The following is an 18,543-nucleotide window of genomic DNA, read 5'->3' on the forward strand; positions in this document are numbered from 1 at the left end:
GTCACCTCTACCTTACCTCTCTGATTCTAGCTTTTCGGTACCTAATGAATATATATGTACATATATATACATATATGCACGTTTTTCTTTTGTGTGTGAGTGTGTATGTGAAAGAAAAAAATGGTAGTTTTGTCACAATTTACCACCAGACCAGATCCTAAGGCTACCCACCACCCTCCATTCCTATTCAGGCTTTTCCTATGCTTTGGGTATAGATTCTTCCTCTGTGTTAAAGAACAACCCTGTTTCCTAAGTTGGAGTTTAGTCTCAGTTCACCATGCCTGGTGTTTAAGGATGGACAAAAATGAGTCCATAGAGGGAAGAAGGGAAGGAGTACAAAGAAGGAAGGGGAGTAGTTGATGAGGTTAGAGAACATAGTCAAGTCATGCAGGAGCTCAAAGGGCCTAAGTGAGGACATTGGTTCTACTGGAAGTGGAGAGCCATGGAGGGAATTCACACCATGCTCCAACATTCCTCTGAAATGGGAACGTGTCATGATGGAAGGGGCCAACTCTGTTCCATCAGGAGGAGTACAGTCCAGAGGGGAAAATATCTTGTAAAATGGAACAACTGTCAAGAATTTTACTTTTTATGCATGTATTGGTCAGAAGATTTCTTCAAGATAATTATAAGAGCAGTGTTTATAATGATTCATCTCAGGAATTTATACAGCAAATGGAGCAATGGTGTTAGAAGTATAGCTCTAGGTTTCAGCTAAAATGTTTATGCCTTTGTTTGTTGGCCACACCTGGCAATGCTCAGGGGTTATTCTTGGCTCGGCACTCAGGAACTGCTTTTAGTAGTGCTAGGGGACCATATGGGATGTTGGGGTTCAACTCGGGTAGGGTACCATGCAAGGTAAGTGCTCTACCACCTGTATTATTTCTCCAGCCAAAAAATATGTCTATACTAGCAGTGGATAATTAATGAGAGTGATAAGAAGAGTTTATAAAGACAAAACTCCAGGATATTAAGACAAGTTAACTATTCTCAGAGACAAAAGGACAAAATTATTATGTATTTTCTAACCAGACATTTTGCCCTTTGTGAGTTTTATATATAAGGAAATGGGTGAATCTAAATGTAAAAAAGTAAGTAGCAGTTGCATGATACGGTGAAGTTAATATTGATTAGAAAATCCAATTATTTGTACAGTTTATTCTGATACATCCCAAGATAACTGTTTATCAGCTGGTGAACTTCCCCTTTAATTGGCATGATTGTGTAATTAGATATATTCTCAGAGTAGCAATAAAATGAGACTACTCATGACTCAGGAATGTGGCTGAATTTTTTGTTTTGTTTTAATCTTGGAATTATTCAACTGAGACCAAAGAGACTACATTTTCTTAAACTTGGGAATGGTTTTAATTAAAAATATTTGGTAATTTGTTACATATTATAACCACAGGATAATGGGAAAGAGTTGTGATATATCACAAATATGCCAATATTTGTGATATTTGCCCTTCTCTTATCCAGTAACATTTTCAGACCCTTACCATCATTTACCTCAGCTCGAGTAGCCTCCTAATGTTTGTCTCTCTCTCTCTTTCTCTCTTCTCTCTCTCTCTCACTCTTTCTGAGTCAACATTTATACATCAGGTTGATTCAACTAGAAAAAAATGACCTTTGTACCATGTCCTCTATATTATGTAAAGATTCACTCATCTGTAATAATAGGAAACTCTACGACTGCAGTTTAAATAAGGATTTTTTTTCTCTTCATGCATTACAAAGTCTAGGGTAAGTATAGTGACTCCAAATTGCCTCTGGCTTACCAGTTTCTGCTCTGCCATTCTTATCATGTAGGCTTTTACTCTTTTGCTTGTTGCTGCATGAACTACTGGTGTAGCGAAGGGAATTGGACATGCCAAATAATTTAGGCCAACCCAAGGTCAAATCCACACAACTACATAACTTGAAAGAAGGGACAGAGTGGAGAATGGAGGAAGTGAGTAAGCAAAATATCTCAAGTCTCTTAATACCCTTTAATTACTCTCCAGGGTTCTTTAAAATTTTTTATTCCTCTTTATCCTACTCCTTTTTTTTTTTTTTTTCCTCTTTGGGCCATATGTAGTGGTGCTCAGGGTTTACTCCTGGTGCTCTCAGGAGAATTTATGGGGTGCCAGGGATTGAACCCAGGTCAGCTATGTGCAAGGCAAGCACCCTACCCACTATACTATTGCTCTCTCTGATCCTACTTCTTTTCTTTACACAATTATCATGTATAAGTTTAATACATATTTCACTACACTCATTATGTAATTTCTTTCCCCAGAAGGAAAGCGCCGGGATACAGAGACTTTTATGCTTACTGATATATCTGAACAGCTTAGAGCAGTGCTGTGGCCTGGCACATTACAGGATTTCAATGAATATTTGTTTGAAAAAGAAAAGGAGAAAGGGAGTTTGGAAGAGAGAAACTTTTTGAAAAAAAAAATTTTTTTTTTTTCCTTTGTTGCCTGGAAGCAAAGACATATAAGATCTGAGGAAATATTTTCTAAAATGGCAGGAATCGGAATTTGTCATCCTGCTAAGGAAGGGAGTCAGAGAGGCTGAAGAGATAGGATGAATTGAGGCAGTCCCTTAAGAATGTGAAAAGAAATGAGACCCAGAGCACAGTTTGTGGGATTAGCACAGAAACCTGCACAGCAGTGAACAGACCAAGGATTTTACATGGGAACTACAGCGCTGTGCAATAGCTGGCTCGTGAGGTCACTGTTCACCTGCAGGGCTGGAGGAGGTTCTGTTTAGCCATCAGCCCTCCTCCACTCTGCCACCACTCCCAGGAAGAACTTAAGGATGGATGCTGATGCAGCTAAGTCATAGGTTTATTAGTAGAATCTCAGATGAGAGAACTGTTTAATAGGTTTTGTTTTTTTTTTCAGAGAAGTAGAAGTTGATGTCATTTGCTGTGACTGAGGTCTGAGAAGGCTGCTCTTTTATATGGGAAGTGTGAAAATGTTAGTTGTTATACGGTAAAAGGTAGAAAAAGCTTATTAGAGGATCAGAGAAGAATTAAGTCTAGTTAAGGTCAGTGATATACATTCATGGTTGTTAGAATCTGCCCAATATTCACACTTTGTTCTCCTTTCCCTCCTTTGGTGAGAAAGGACAATGAACAAGAAATTTCAGGCAGCAGGGCCTAAGCGATAGGACAGCAGGGAGAACATCTGTCTTGCATGTAGCTGAGTTCAATCCCTGGCTTCCCATATGGTCCCCCAAGCACCACCATGAGTGATTCCTGAGTGTAGAGCCAGGAGTAACCCCTGAGCATCGCTGGGTGTGACTCCAAAAGCTAACAACAACAGAAACCCAAAACAAAAAACCCCCAAATTTTCAGGCAGCAAAAATATCTTGGCTGAAGTAAGTGATGGACTATGAAATCTAACTTAGATGAGGAAGAGAATGAATATATGTGGAGACTAATAGAAATGAATTAAGGATTCTCAGACTAGAGCAGTACTGTCAGACTTTAGAGGTGTTAGACATCAACTGGAGGGGCTGGAGAGAGGATAGGGTCTAAGGCACTTGCCTTGCATGTGGCCAGAGCTTGTCTAAATGTTGCCAGGTATGGCCCCTAAAACCAATCAAGCAAACAATTACTGGGAAAATGCCAGATCTTACAATTACTATAGAATAGGTGTGGTGTGAAGAGCAAAATCCATTTTCTAATGGAATAGGGTTATGGGTCAATTTTTTTTTAGTGATAGATATGACTAAACAGAATTACAGTAAGTTTAAAGAAGTGATTTTTTTTCTTTTTGGGTCACACCCAGCGATGCACAGGGGTTACTCCTGGCTCATGCACTCAGGAATCACTCCTGGTGGTGCTCGGGGGACCATATGGGATGCTGGGAATCGTACCTGGGTCGGCCACAAGCGGGCCCTACCCGCTGTGCTATCTCTTCAGTCCCAAAGTGATATTTTGAGAGGAGCAAAAAAGGAAAAAGAGATAGAATGTTGTTAAGAGTAGACAATTAAAGTTTGAGATGACTAATTTATTATTTCAATGATGGACTAGGCTTAAAAAGTTCAAAGAGTTCCCAAGGGAGTGGGTGGTTGAAATGGACAGTTAAGTGGAGGTGAATCTCACCAGATGTAAGGAGGTCAAGGTTCCCAGAGACAAGGTAATCCATGCGGAACCTGAAGTCATCTGAGATGATAATGTTCTTGGAAGAGAAAGAGGCAGAACGGTGGACAGAGTTCAGAGTCATACCTACATGAAGAGAGAGGAAACAGGTGGGCAGAAGAGCAAAGATAGGGAGGTGGAGGGAATGTAAACTGGCTTAAGAGGTTTTACAAAATGGTAGAGAACAGAAGCTAGTTAACATCAGTTGAGTGTTTATTGATTGCCAGCCCATATTATCAGCCCATGTCATTTCTGACAAACACCCCACAAAATATAAAGTGCTATTTTTATACCCTGGTTAGAATTAAGAAACTGAAATCAAGCAGTAATCAGCATCTCACAGTTCTTATTCACTATGCTATATAGCAAGTGACACACAGAAATCAAATTCCCTGAGTACTATGAATGGTGGTGTGATCTTCACTGGAAAAATAATGGAAGTTTCAATTTCATTTGTATGGAAATGTTTTCTCTCAGGATCCAGCAGGTGGCAGCACTGAGCATTAGTGCTACACTGTTGGTGTGGATGGATTAAGACTTCCTACTCCAAGCCTTGATGATTTCTTCAGCGGCGTCCAGTGTACTGTCTTTCTGTAAATAAATGTCATTGATGACCATTAGATTTACAAATATATTAAAGGTGAAGCAAATGTTCAAATATGAAAAATATAAAACAGAAATAAAGTGGGGCTGGAGCGAAAGCACAGTGGGTAGGGTGTTTGCCTTGCACTCGGCCGACCCGGGTTCGATCCCCAGCATCCCATATGGTCCCCCAAGCACCGCCAGGAGTAATTCCTGAGTGCAAAGCCAGGAGTAACCCCTGAGCATCGCTGGGTGTGACCCAAAAAGCAAATAAATAAATAAATAAAACCACCCTAGATAACCTAAACAGAGAAGGAACCAGAGATGCCTAATTTAAGTTTGATTAAAGAAAGTTTAAAAAAAAAAAAAAACCAGAAATAAAGTTTCAAATGAACATCAGATCTCAAGAAAAATAAAGAATACAAAGGCAGATACTACAAAGCAAGCAAAGCACACATAATTAGTAGCACAGTGGGCAGGGCATTTGCCTTGCACGTGGCCGACCGGGTTCTATTCCCAGCATCCCATATGGTCCCCTGAGCACTGCTGGGGTAATTCCTGAGTGCAGAGCAAGGAGTAACCCCTGTGCATCTCCGGGTGTGACCCTCCCCCCCCCAAAAACAAAACCCAAACCAAAAAACCGCACATAATTACAGAAACAAATTGAAGATCCAGAATCTTTTTGTTTTGTTTTGTTTTGGGGTCACACCTGGCGATGCACAGGGGTTACTCCTGGCTCATGCACTCAGGAATCACTCCTGGCGGTGCTCGAGGGACCATATGGAATGCTGGGAATTAAACCCGGGTCAGCCGCGTGCAAGGCAAACGCCCTACCCGATGTGCTATCGCTCCAGCCCCCTGAAGATCCAGAATCTTAAAATGAAAAAATATTGTTTTTCCTTTTTCCTTTTTCCTTTTTCTCCTATGATGATGATGATGATGATGATGATGATGATGATGGAGTGATAGCACAGCGCTAGGGCGTTCGCCTTTCACGTGGCCGACCCTGGTTTGATTCCTCCATCCCTCTCGGAGAGCCCAGCAAGCTACCTCTGTGGCGTATTCAACATGCCAAAAACAGTAACAAACAAGTCTCCCAATGGAAACCTTACTGGTGCCTGCTCGAGCAAATCGATGAGCAACGGGATGTCAGTGACAGTGATTATTATTATTATTTGGTTTTTGGGGAGCCACACCTGGCGGTACTCAAGGTTACTCCTGGCTCTGTGCTTAGGAATTACTCCTGGCGAGCTCAGGGACCCATATAGGATGCTGGGGATGAAAGCTGGGTCAGCCACATTCAAAGCAAATGTCCTTCTCGCTGTACTCTCTTGCTCAAGCCCTTATTTCTGTCAATTATAAAGATATCCCTCACTATTTTTATTTTACAGTGCCAGGAATTGAAAGGTGGCACAAAGTAGGAATGTACTCTACCATGGTGCCTCATCACATACTCCCCACCCTATATCCAGACTGTCTTGTATGGTAATTTCTGACTTCAGTTCTATTAGTTACTCCCAAATCTAAATATTGTAAGTTTCCATATTTCAGATAATATTTGCCAATCTTTGTTCTGAACGGGGAACTAGTCCATTAACACCACTCTGTTCCCACTTATTAAAGCTTCAGTTACAACTGCAAACAAACTCCATCTGTTCTCTGAATAGGTACTACCTGCAAATGGATAAAACAAAGCTGAGGGCTAGATAGTGAAAATCAAACCTCCAGATTTTGCTCTACTTCTTTTCCTCGCTCTTCCTCCTACCAGATTAGTCTATATGATGGCCAGAGGCTCGGTTCACTTTTCAAAATTAGCTCCTCTTTTCCACATTACTGCTCCTTCGTCACCAGTCACATTCAGGACAGATCCATCTTGAGCTTTGCAGTTCTACACTAAAATTGCTTTTGGGTGGTTTAGACACATGGTGGAATGAGGGGGTGTCCCTGCAGGGGGGGGATGGGATGGGGTCTGAACACAGAGCTAGGAGAAGTCCCTGACTACAACTTGGTGTGGTTCCCAAATAAAAAAAACAAAATAAATGCAAATAGATAAAATTTTCTGCTTTACTTTTGGTGCCCTGCACTGTGCAGGGGTCACCAGGACCACACCCAGTAGTGCTCTCAGGCCATGGTATGCAAGCGATTAAACCCGGGCCTTGCACATGAAGGCCTGCACTGTCATGTGAGCCACATGCCTGGTTTCGAATAACTTACAGGTACAGAATAGGGAAGAATGGTGTCTATGGTACACTTTTCTTTTTCTTTCTATTTTTCTTGGAGGGGGGTGAGGGGGGAGTGGCACACTAGACAGTGCTCAGGGCTCCATGCAGTGCTGGGGACTGAAGCTGGGATTTCACATGCAAAGCGTGTGCTCTAGCCCTTGAGCCATCTCCCCAGCTCCTGTGCTACTTTCCTCTCCTTCTCTTAGTTCTGTTTATCTTTTTTTTTGGGGGGGTGTCACATCCAGCGATGCACAGGGGTCACTCCTGGCTCTGCACTCAGGAATTAACCCTGGCGGTGCTCAGGGGACCATATAAAATGCTGGAATTCAAACCCAGGTCAGCTACGTGCAAGGCAAGTGTCCTACCCCCTGTTCTATCACTCCAGCCCGTTTATAACTTTTGTTTAGTGGCCACACCTAGCAGTGTTCAGGGGTTACTGTTAACTCTGTTCCTCAGGAATCACTCCTGGTGGTGGTGGTGGGACCATATGGGATGCTGGGGATCGAACCTGGGTTAGCTGCATGCAAGGCAAACATCCTACCTGCTGTACTATTTCCTAGTCCATGTTTATAACTTAAAATAAAATGTTTATACCTTTATGTCTAGATCCACCATAAGATGAGAACATTGATGGCCTTACTCTTTCTTCTCTATGGCAGTTTACTAAATGTTAACATTATTGGGATGTTAAAATTTTATATCCTACTCTGGATAAGTTTTCTACCATTTATTAGTTGTCTCTAAAAGTAAAAAAAAAAAAAAATCAAGTATACATCATTCAGACCAGGTTGACAGATGAGTAAGTTGGTATACAGAGTACCTTGATCGCAGGAAGACTGTTTTAGTAACCATATTATTATATGGAAATGATTCTTTCATACTTAAAAATGTTGGTTTGATAGTGATAAATTCTCCCAGCTATCATTTATCATAGCTATAGATTACATTATCATTTTCAAAGGAATTTTTCTGGATATAGAATTTTGGGAAGATATATTTTTTATTTCAATATTTACTATATGTCATTTTATTATATTCTGGTCCTACTCTTTGTGATAAGATGCTAGTTAACATGCAGCTGTTAGGAGAGATGAAGTCATGAATTTTGCTTATAAGTGGATAGACATGGAGAGTATCATGAAATGAGTCAGAAGAGAGGGACAGATATAGAATGACTGCACCCATTTGTGGAGTATAAAATAACATAACATGAGACTGAAGACCAAGGACAGTAGATACTAGGACCAGGAAGATTGCTCCATAGTTGGAAGCCTGCCTCATGAGCTGGGGGGGGGGGGGGCGGAGAACACAGCTGTAATAGAGAAGGGATCAGTAAGAAAATGATGGTTGGAGGAATTGGTCGGGATGGGAGATGTGTGCTGAAAGTAGACTAAGGACCAAACATGATAACTTCTCAGTATCTTTATTACAAACCATAATGCCCAAAAGGAGAGAGAGAGTATGGGCAATATTGTCTGCCATGGAGGCAGTGGGAAGGTGGGTAAGGTGGGAGTATACTGGGGATATTGGTGGTGGGGAATGTGCACTGGTGGAGGGATGGGTGTTTGATCACTGTGTGATTGTAACTCAAACATGAAAACGTGTAACTATATCTCACGGTGATTCAATTAAAAAAAAAAAAGATGCTAGTTAGCATGAATATCTCTGTTCTTGTGCAGGTGAACTGTAGTTTTTCCCTTTGGCTGCTTTCAAGATCCTATCATTACCCTTGGTTTTCTGCAACTTGATTCTGTGTCCAGGTGTGGTATTCTTCCATTTATTCAGTGTTGGCTCACTGAACCACATCTCAAATATCATATCTCAGAACTTTAGAAACCCAAGTTTAGTCCTCTCTTTTTTTGTATTTTGGTTACATGTGTCATTTGATATTATCTCATAGACCCTTGATGGTTCAAACATAATTTTTCTCTCTTTTTTAAAATGAGATTTGATAATTTCTTGCATCTGTATCCAGGTGTGCCCATTTCCCCCAATGCTCTCAGTACTCTAGTTGGTAGCCCCAGACATTTTCCATGTCAGACATCACACTTTTAAATTCTTGAATTCCTACTGATCCCTTCCTCACTTCCCCACCACCCCGCCCCACCTCATCCCTTCCTTTTTTGATTTGGTTTCTGGGCCACACCTGGATGTGCTCAGGGCTTATTCCTGGCTCTATGTTCAGGGATCACTCCTGAGGAGGTTTGGGGGACCATAGGGGATGCTGGAAATTGACTCCAGGTTAGCTCCACGCAAGACATGTGCCCTACCTGCCGAACTATTGCTCTGGCCCCATTTGATGCTATAATGACTATTGTCTTTGTTTTGTTTTATTTTGGTTTTGAGCTACACCCAGTGATGCTCAGTCCTGGCTCTGCACTCAGGAATCACTCCTGGCGGTGCTCAGGGGACCACATGAGATGCCAGGGATCAAACCCAGGTTGGCCACCTGCAAGGCAAATGCTTGCTGGGGGCCACAGTCTATAGTTGTGATGCTTGTGCACAGTTTGGCTGTAGTGCTCCCTGGGAGTTGTGTGGTGCTTACACAGTTCTTACCAGTGATAACAATTTATGGGCATGGCGCTCACACATATTTTAGTGGTGTGCACTAGGGCTTGAACCCCTTTAGTTATGATGTTCACACACATCTGGCTGAGGTACAGCAAAGATGTCTAGGAGTGCTGGGGAGATCCCAGCAGAGCTTTCAGGCATGAATAGCAAAGCTGCTAGGATCATGATTCATGCACACAGAGGCACCATAATTTCCTTTCTATTTCTCTTCCTTGGGGTGCGGTGTGGGGCACTCTCAAGCAATGTCCGGGGTCCTGAGGGCCACTTCCTATAAAACTAGGCCAACAAGGTGAGGCATAGTAATGCTGGGCTATGAAGGAAATGCTGGTCGTACTTAGGGACCATCAGAGTATTCCTGGTAATGCTCAGCGGCCATGCAGTGCAAGGGTTTGAACTTCGGTCTCTGCACATGCAAGACATACACTTGGTGGTGCTCAGGGCTTACTCCTGGCCCCTGAGCTCAACAACCACTCCTGGTGGGGCTCAGGAGACCATATGTGGTATCAGGAATTCAATTCACATTGTTGGATGCCTGGTCAAGTGCAAGGAGAGCACCCTACCTGCTATGTAATCCTTCTGGTCCTGCTTTTAACTTATTAAAAAATACTTTTTTTTCTTTTTGGGTCACACCTGGCTATGCACAGGGGTCACTCCTGGCTCATGCACTCAGGAATTACCCGTCGCGGTGTTCAGGGGACCATATGGGATGCTGGGAATCAAACCTGGGTCAGCCACATGCAAGGCAAATGCCCTACACGCTGTGCTATCTCTCCAGTCCCTATAAAACATACTTATAATATCGTTTTAAATTCCTTGTGAACTTACTCTGTTGAGTTTTGTTCAATTAAAAATACTACATAGACAAAATGCCACTGACCAAGCAAGTGGAAACAGAGATAAACAAATGGGACTATCTGAAACTAAGAAATTTCTGCACCTCAAAAGAAACAGTGACCAGAGTACAAAAACAGTCTACGAATGGGAAAGGATATTCGCCCAATAGCCTCTGATTAATTTCAAGGAGTTACTATCAAAGGGGTTAATATCAAGAATACACAAGGCACTGGTTGAGCTCTACAGGAAGAAAACATCCAATCCCATCAGAAAACTTGGTGATGAAATGAAGAAAGACGAATGAAGAAAAAGCCAGGAGTAATCCTGATCCTTGCTAGGTGTGACCCCCCCCCCAAAAAAAAGAAATTCGGGGGAGCTGGAGTGATAGCACAGCGGGTAGGGTGTTTGCCTTGCATGCGGCCGACCCGGGTTCGATTCCCAGCATCCCATATGGTCCCCTGAGCACTGCCAGAGATAATTCCTGAGTGCAGAGCCAGGAGTGACCCTTGTGCATTGCTGTGTGTGACACAAAAAGAAAAAAAAATCCAAATGGCCAAAAGGTACATGAAAAAATGCTCTTCATCACTAATCATTAGGGAGATGCAAATCAAACAATGATGAGATATCATCTCACACCACAGAGAGTGGCCCACATCCCAAAAAACAAAAGCAACTGGTGTTGGCGTGGATGTGGGGAGAAGGGAACTCTCCTTCACTGATGGTGGGAATGCCGACTGGTTCAGCCTTTTTGGAAAATATGGACATTTCTCAAAAAACTAAAAATTGAGCTCCCATTTGTCCCAGCAATACCACTTCTGGGAATATATCCCAGAAATGCAAAAAAAAAAAGTAGAAATGATATTTACACTTGTATGTTTGTTGTGGGCTGGAGCGATAGCACAGTGGTTGGGCATTCGCCTTTCACGCAGCCAACCCGACTTCGATTCCTCCACCCCTCTCAGAGAGCCCGGCAAGCTACCGAGAGTATCAAGCCCACTCGGCAGAGCCTGGCAAGCTACCCGTGCGTATTGGATATGCCAAAAACAGTAACAATAAGTCTCTCAATGAGAGACGTTACTGGTGCCCGCTCGAACAAATCTATGAGCAATGGGAATGACAGTGACAGTGATGTTTGTTGCAGCATTATTTACAATAGCCAGAATCTGGAAAAAATCCAAATGTCTGAGAACAGATGACTAGTTAAAGAAACTTTGGTTCATCTACACAATAGAATACCATGCAGTTATTAGAAAAGTAATCATGAAATTTGCATATATGTGGATTGACATAGAGAGTATCATGCTAAGTGAAATGAGTCAGAAAGAGAGGGACAGACATAGAATGACTGCACTCATTTGTGGGATATAAAGTAACATAATGGAAGACTGACAATCAAGGACAGTAGCGATAAGGGCCAGGAATATCGCTCCATGCCTTGGAATCTGGCCTCACATGCTGGGGTAAAAGGCAGCTGGGATAGAGAAAGGACCACTAAGTAAATGATGCTTGGAGGGCTCGCTCAGGATGAGAGATGTGTGCTGAAAGTAGATTATGGAACAAACATGATGGCTACTTAGTACCTGTGTTGCAAACCATAACATCCAAAAAGAGAGAGAGTAAAAGGAAATATACCTGCCAGAGGCTGTGGGGAGGGTTGGGAGGGGGCAGGAGGAATACTTGAAACATTGGTGGTAGAGAATGGGCACTGATGGAGGCATGGGTACTCAATCATTGTATGACTAAAACATAATCACAAAAGTTTGGAAGTCTGTAACTGTATTTGACAGTGATTCACTAACAAAACAAACAAACAAAACAAACAACTGCATGGGAGCACTCCATGACCACTAAAAATGTATTGAGATTATAAATCAGAAGGAAGGAGTAGAACAGGTAACTTACCTTAATGAAGCAAAATCGCACAAACTTCTCAAACTGTGATTTGTTCTCTGAGTTACAGAATGCTGAAACTGGGATGGCCGACAATTTCTAAAAAAATTAAACAGGAGAGTAAAAAAAAAAAAAAAAGGAAAAAGTGGCTCACAGTTCACATTAATTTTGACCATAAATATTAAAAACCAATAGATACTTACAAACATTCACAATTTCTAAAAGAAAAATATCAAGTAGCCACTACCAGAATATAATAAAACTACAGCAAACATAGTTCAAGGCACATCAGCAGGCTTCTTTCCTATGTTAAATATATAAAGTATAATACAGTATTACAAAATCCAATAAATAGTACCTTATTTTTAATCATCCACTTCACAAACTTATAGTCATAAGGCTCATTGCTCTTCATATCAGAGAGGTCTGCATCTAAAGAACAATGAAATTCAGATGGCTTACGTATTACAAATATAGGGCAACATGGATTTTACTTAAGTCTACAAAGATTCAAAATTTTCTCAGAAGATATTTACAGAATCTGCTGGGATCTCACGCTGCAGGGGGGAGTTGGAAGTAAGCAACTGACATAAGCTTTACTGGTGCTTAAGACAGTACTCACAGGAGGATCTGGTTGATCATGATTGCGCATTCAGCTCAGCGCTGCAAGAGAGTAGGAAAGGGGAAGAAGAGAGGAGTGCCATGTTTCCATCTAGAAATAATCTGAGTCTCTATATTCCCTAGTAAGAAAACAATCATCTCAATGCATGGAGTAGTGATCAGTAGCAACTATGCCTTCACAGTCATTGATCATAAACTGTGAGTTCCAGTGAGTCAAGTGTTGATGCTGCTGCCAGTCATTTCCCTGACTTCTGGGTTAGTTTTCCTGTGTGAGTAATGAAAGGCACTGTTTGAACAAGTCACTGGAATTCAATATTGGTAAAGGAAGGATGTCTTTGAAGATTTTTCCAAGTAATACTCTTCACTTCTTTCTTGATATATTATGTTAAAAAAGAACATTTTACAGAGGTTAGGAGGACCGGTCAATGGTTGGAACTAACCACAAGTGTGTGTGGGACTGAGGGTAGGTAAGATAGAGAGAAGAGACCAGTATGATAGTAATAGCTGGGAATGATCATGCTGGACAAGATCGGAGGGTTAAAAGTAGGTAAAGGGATTTTCTTGATAATGTTTCAGTACCAATACTACACACCACAATTCCCAAAAGGAGTGGGGGGGGGAAGGAGAGGAAAGGAAAGAAGAGGGGAGGGGAGGGGTGGGGAGAAGGAGGAGGAGGAGGAGGAGGAGGAGGAGGAGGAGGTGGAGGAGGAGGAGGAGGAGGTGGAGGAGTAGGAGGAGGAGGAGGAGGAGAGAGACAGAGAGAGAGAGAGAGAGAGAGAGAGAGAGAGAGAGAGAGAGAGAGAGAGAGAGAGACAGCTTGCCTTGCACATGGTTGACCCAGGTTCTATTCCCAGAACCTCATATGGTTCCCTAGGCACTGCCAAGAATGATCCCTAAGTTCAGAGCCAGAAGTAAGCCCTGAGCATTGCTGGTATGGGCGAAAATCTATACAAACAAAAAATTCTCACAAAACTCCATAGGATACTAATGATATTATTATGTAACTTTTCAACCAAAAGCCAAATCACTGTCTCATTTGATATCACAATAGGATAAATTCTTTTTAGAATTTAATTTACTCTCAGGAAATGTTAAGATCCAGAGAAGAATCATTCTTATTGTTTGTTTTGGGGGTCACACCTGGCAGTGCTCAGGGCTGTTTGTTTTTAAATCTCTGTTTAGGGATCACCCCTGGTGGAGCGAAGGGGACCATATGGGGTGTAGGGGATTGAATCTGGGTCAGCTGGGTGCAGGGCAAGCACCCTATCCTCTGTACTATCACTCTGACCTCCAAATAATTATTCTTATCTAAAAAGATTTAAAGATTCTGTTAGCCAAGAGTTATATAACTGAGTTTTCTATTTGCCTTTGTTCTCATGAATTCTGGACTCCAATTAATGCCAATTATGGTACTATATAAAACTAGATGATGGAAGTTTTTGCTTCCAAGTATAGTGCTTCCCCCTATGTGATACTGATTTGCTCTAGAATAAAAACATTTCTCTTCATATTTATTGAAAATAGATTGATTGAAATTCTTTTTAAAAACAGATGAAGCAAAAATCAATTTGTTTTAAATAAAACAAATAAAATATTGAAAGTCTCGTAGATTTCTACTCTAAGAGCAAAAATGTAAGTGAGAAAATTGTTATTTTGATTTTTATCATCTCATGAAAGAAGTTGTACATTTGGACCCAAAGTCAGATTAGTCTTTTCCAAACTTCAGAGTATTGACAACCTTAAGGGCTTGGTCTCTGAATGGGTCTTGGAGGATAAGTTCAGCTCTCGCAATAGGACTCCAAAACTCTCTCTTTTCTATCGCCTCTGTTTTTCTCACAAGCAAATGAAGAAATAATTATTGCTTTGCTATAAAAGCAAAATTTTCAAGTTTTATTTTTGAAAAATAAAGACTTCAAGTTCTGTGGCATAAAGTTTACTGACACAAAGCTTCAAACATTGAAAACTACTTAGAATGAATAATTTGACAGAATAAATTATGCCTTTAAAGCTTCTATTATTAAATGAGTCAGCAAGAGACATAGAGGGACTGCACTCATTTGTGGAGTGTAGGGTAGCACCACATGAGGCTGACACCCAAGGACAGTAGATACAGGGCCAGGGGGATTGCCCCATAGCTGGAAGACTGCTTCATGAGTGGAGGGGAGAAGGCAAATGGAATAGAGAAGGGATCACTAAGAAAATGATGGCTGGAGGAACCAGTTGGGATGGGAGATGCATGCTGCAAGTAAATAATGGACCAAACATGATGACCTCTCAGTGTCTGTGTTGCAAGCTGTATATAATGCCTAAAAGTAGAGAGAGAGAGTATGGGGAATATTGTCTGCCTTAGAGGCAGGGGGAGGGTGGGAAAGGGGGGGTATACTGGGGATATTGGTGGTGGGGAATGTGCATTGGTAGAGGAATGGGAAAGCTTGTAACTATTTCATGGTGATTCAATAAAATTAAAAATAATAATAATAAAAAAAGCTCCTATTATTATTATTATAGTTTTTTATTTTATTGATTCACTGTAGATATAGTTACACGCTTTCATGTCTGAGTTACAATCACACAACATTATAGTTTTTTAAGGAAAGAAAAGTTATATGCAAAACATTACCATGCCTCTAGTTTTAGATTTTTTTTTCTTTTTGGGTCACAACCCTCGACGCTCAGGGGTTCCTCCTGGCAGTACTCGGAGGACCATATAGGATGCTGGGAATCGAATCCGGGTTAGCCGCGTGCAAGGAAAATGCCCTGCCTGCTGTGCTATCACTCCAGCCCCTACTAGTTTTAGATTTTTATGGCATGGCAGAATTACTTGAGTTTCATGAAACATAAATTCTTTATGCAGGTACTTGAGAGTACTTGGTACTTCCTTATTTTAGTATATTTTAAAATGGCAAACAGTCCCCATGTTTGCCACTTTAAAATATATTTTAAACATTTTTAAAAAATGGCTCTGCACTCAGGAATCACCCCTGGCGGTGCTCAGGGGACCATATGGGATGCTGGGAATTAAACACGGGTCGGCTGTGTGCAAGCAAACACCCTACCCACTGTGCTATCGCTCCAGCCCCTGAGATTTGTTACTGTTTTTGACATATCAGATGTGCCACGGGTAGCTTGGCAGGCTCTGCTGTACGGGAGGTATACTCTCGGTAGCTTGCCAAGCTCTCTGAGAGGGATGGAGGAATCCAACCCAGGTCAGCTGCATGCAAGGCAACTGCCCTACCCTCTGTGCTATTGCTCCAGTCCTCCCCAACGGTATCAACAATTTTAGAAATATCATTTTTCTTCAGTAGGAAAGAAATTTTAAAGAATACAGAGTTCATATATTCTTTCACATGGCCAAACATGGTGTGAATCATAATCTGTTTGACAGAGCCCTCCCTGAACAACCCTGACTCCCTAACTATTCAATGATGATCACATTTTTTTTTGAAGTAAAACAGATTTTATATGGAGGCTTTTTGAAGGTGTGGAGAGGAAGTGAGTGGGGGGGGGAAGGGAGAGAGAGAGAAAGTAGCGTTCAAGAGAGCACACGGGCTTCTCCAAGGGTGGAGAGAGCCCCTACACACAACCCAGCATCAGACATGTAAGCACAAAACTACACATCTCAAGAGGGGAGAGGCAGGTGACACGTGCTCGGGCACCACATGTGTCCGACCACACGGGCGTAAGTAGCACAAGGGCTCGGGCATCATATGTGCTGATGATCACATTTAAGATCACGGGAACTATAGAAAAATACTGACGTGGTGAAATCGACTTTTCTATAGAGATTTTGATATCAGATTTTATTCATTCTACTTTAATTTCCCATGTGAGCTTCCCTGTCCTTGAAATAATAAGAACTTTACACACCTAGTGAAGAAACATCAGCAATGATGAAGTAGCCTCCATCAGGAATTATGGGGGTCAGGCCCACACTTTCAAGTAAATGCACCATCCGATCTCTTTTTACTTCTAACATTTTAGGCAGAGTATTAAAGTAGCACTCTGGATCATTCATGCGTTTGATGTCAATCCAAAAGGCTTGAGCCAAGGCTTCCTGTATGTTACATGCAAAAATGGAAAGAAAAATATTACAATTTATTTACTGCCAAGTCTGTTGGTATAATCAATGAAGATAGTTTGGTAATAATATGGCCAAAGATCTTTCAAGCAGTTTGTTAGTTCTTATATATCTCTATCAAACTTGGATTGACTGGAGCCAGAGTGTCAGTATAGAAGGTAGGTGCTTGCCTTGCATGCAGCAGACTCAGAGCTGATCCCTAACATCCCATTTGGTACTATGAGCACCCAAAAAAAATCAAAATCAAAACAAAACTATAGAATAACAAAAGAATCAGATTTATCAAATGATTAGATCTAATGTGAACTGAGAACGAACCATGGAAATTCAAATTGAAAAATAAGTTTTATATAATGATGACTTGAAAGCACAAATGTATTTTTTTCTTTTCCTCCAGTACTCTTTAATTTTATCCTTTATTTTCTTTCTTTTTCTCTTTCTCTTTCTTTCTTTCTTTAACCCGGGTCAGCCCCATGCAAGGCAAATGCTGTATGGTACTATGTCTCCAAACTCTTCCCTTTTTTTTCTTTTTTGGAGCTTTCTTTCTCTCCTCCCTCCCTCCCTCCCTCCCTCCCTTCCTCCCTCCTCCCTTCCTCCCTTCATCTTTCTTTCTTTTCTCTTTCTTTCTCTCTTTCTTTTACCACAGTCAACAGTGCTCAGGACTCACTCTTGGATCTGCATTCAAGAATTACTTCTGGCAGTGCTCAGTGAACCATATGGGATGCCAGGGATTGACCTGGATCAGCCACATGCTAGGCAACTGTCTTACTCGCTATCTATTTTTTTATTTTTTTTTGTGTCACATCTGGCAATGCACAAGGGTTACTCCTGACTCTGCACTCAGGAATTACTCCTGGCAGTGCTCAGGGGACCATATGGGATGTTGAGAATCGAATCCGGGTCTGCCACGTGCAAGGCAAATGCCTTACCCGCTGTACTATCCCTGCAGCCCCCATCACTATCTTATTGCTCTAGTCCCCTTAAGTTATTTTCTAACAGGGAAACTGTAGAATGATTTGTTAAGTCTGAGTCTAAAAGATAACCAGGGATATGATGAATTACCCAGCTTTTCCTTATTACCTTAGAGAATATAGTGGAAATGAAAGTAAACCTACTGTGTAATTTCACAGAGGCATGCAAATCCCTGCTTTAATAATTCATATACCATGAAGGGGGCTGACGTGCCATAGGAATTATATGCATGGATGCATGGATCTTGAACAAACAGCTTTTCTTTTTTCTTTTCTTTTCTTTTTTTTTTTTTTCTTTTTGGGTCACACCTGGCGATGCACAGGGGTTACTCCTGGTTCTACACTCAGGAATTACTCCTGGCGGTGCTCAGGGGACCATATGGGATGCTGGGATTCGAACCTGGGTCGGCCGCGTGCAAGGCAAACGCCCTACCCGCTGTGCTATCGCTCTAGCCCCCATACTTTTCTATGAGAAGAAAAAGGAAAGAAAGTAGGGGAGGTGGAAACAATATTATTTAGGGTCAGATATGAGAGGGCAGCAGGTCAGGATCAGGTTAACAAATGGAACCAGGGCACACATGAATATGGATATATCTGGGAGACACTGAACGGATCAGTTCCAAACCAGCTCACCAAAGT

General features: G+C 41.6%; 1 protein-coding gene across 5 annotated transcripts in view; it reads right to left on the minus strand.

The window, feature by feature from the left end:
- Positions 1-115: 115 nt before the first annotated feature.
- Positions 116-18,543, minus strand: part of KYAT3 (kynurenine aminotransferase 3) — a 55,206-nt gene continuing 36,778 nt past the window's right edge. For all 5 annotated transcript variants that reach the window (XM_055140409.1, XM_055140412.1, XM_055140414.1 and 2 more), the window contains 4 exons: positions 16,723-16,909; positions 12,593-12,666; positions 12,247-12,333; positions 116-4,726 (listed from right to left, as the gene is read on the minus strand). In XM_055140409.1, coding sequence (XP_054996384.1) covers positions 4,667-4,726; positions 12,247-12,333; positions 12,593-12,666; positions 16,723-16,909 — 408 coding nt within the window. In that variant the 3' untranslated portion in view covers positions 116-4,666. The remainder of the gene's footprint in view (positions 4,727-12,246; positions 12,334-12,592; positions 12,667-16,722; positions 16,910-18,543) is intronic.

This window comes from Sorex araneus, chromosome 5 (assembly GCF_027595985.1).
Source record: "Sorex araneus isolate mSorAra2 chromosome 5, mSorAra2.pri, whole genome shotgun sequence".
Taxonomy (NCBI): Eukaryota; Metazoa; Chordata; class Mammalia; order Eulipotyphla; family Soricidae; genus Sorex; species Sorex araneus.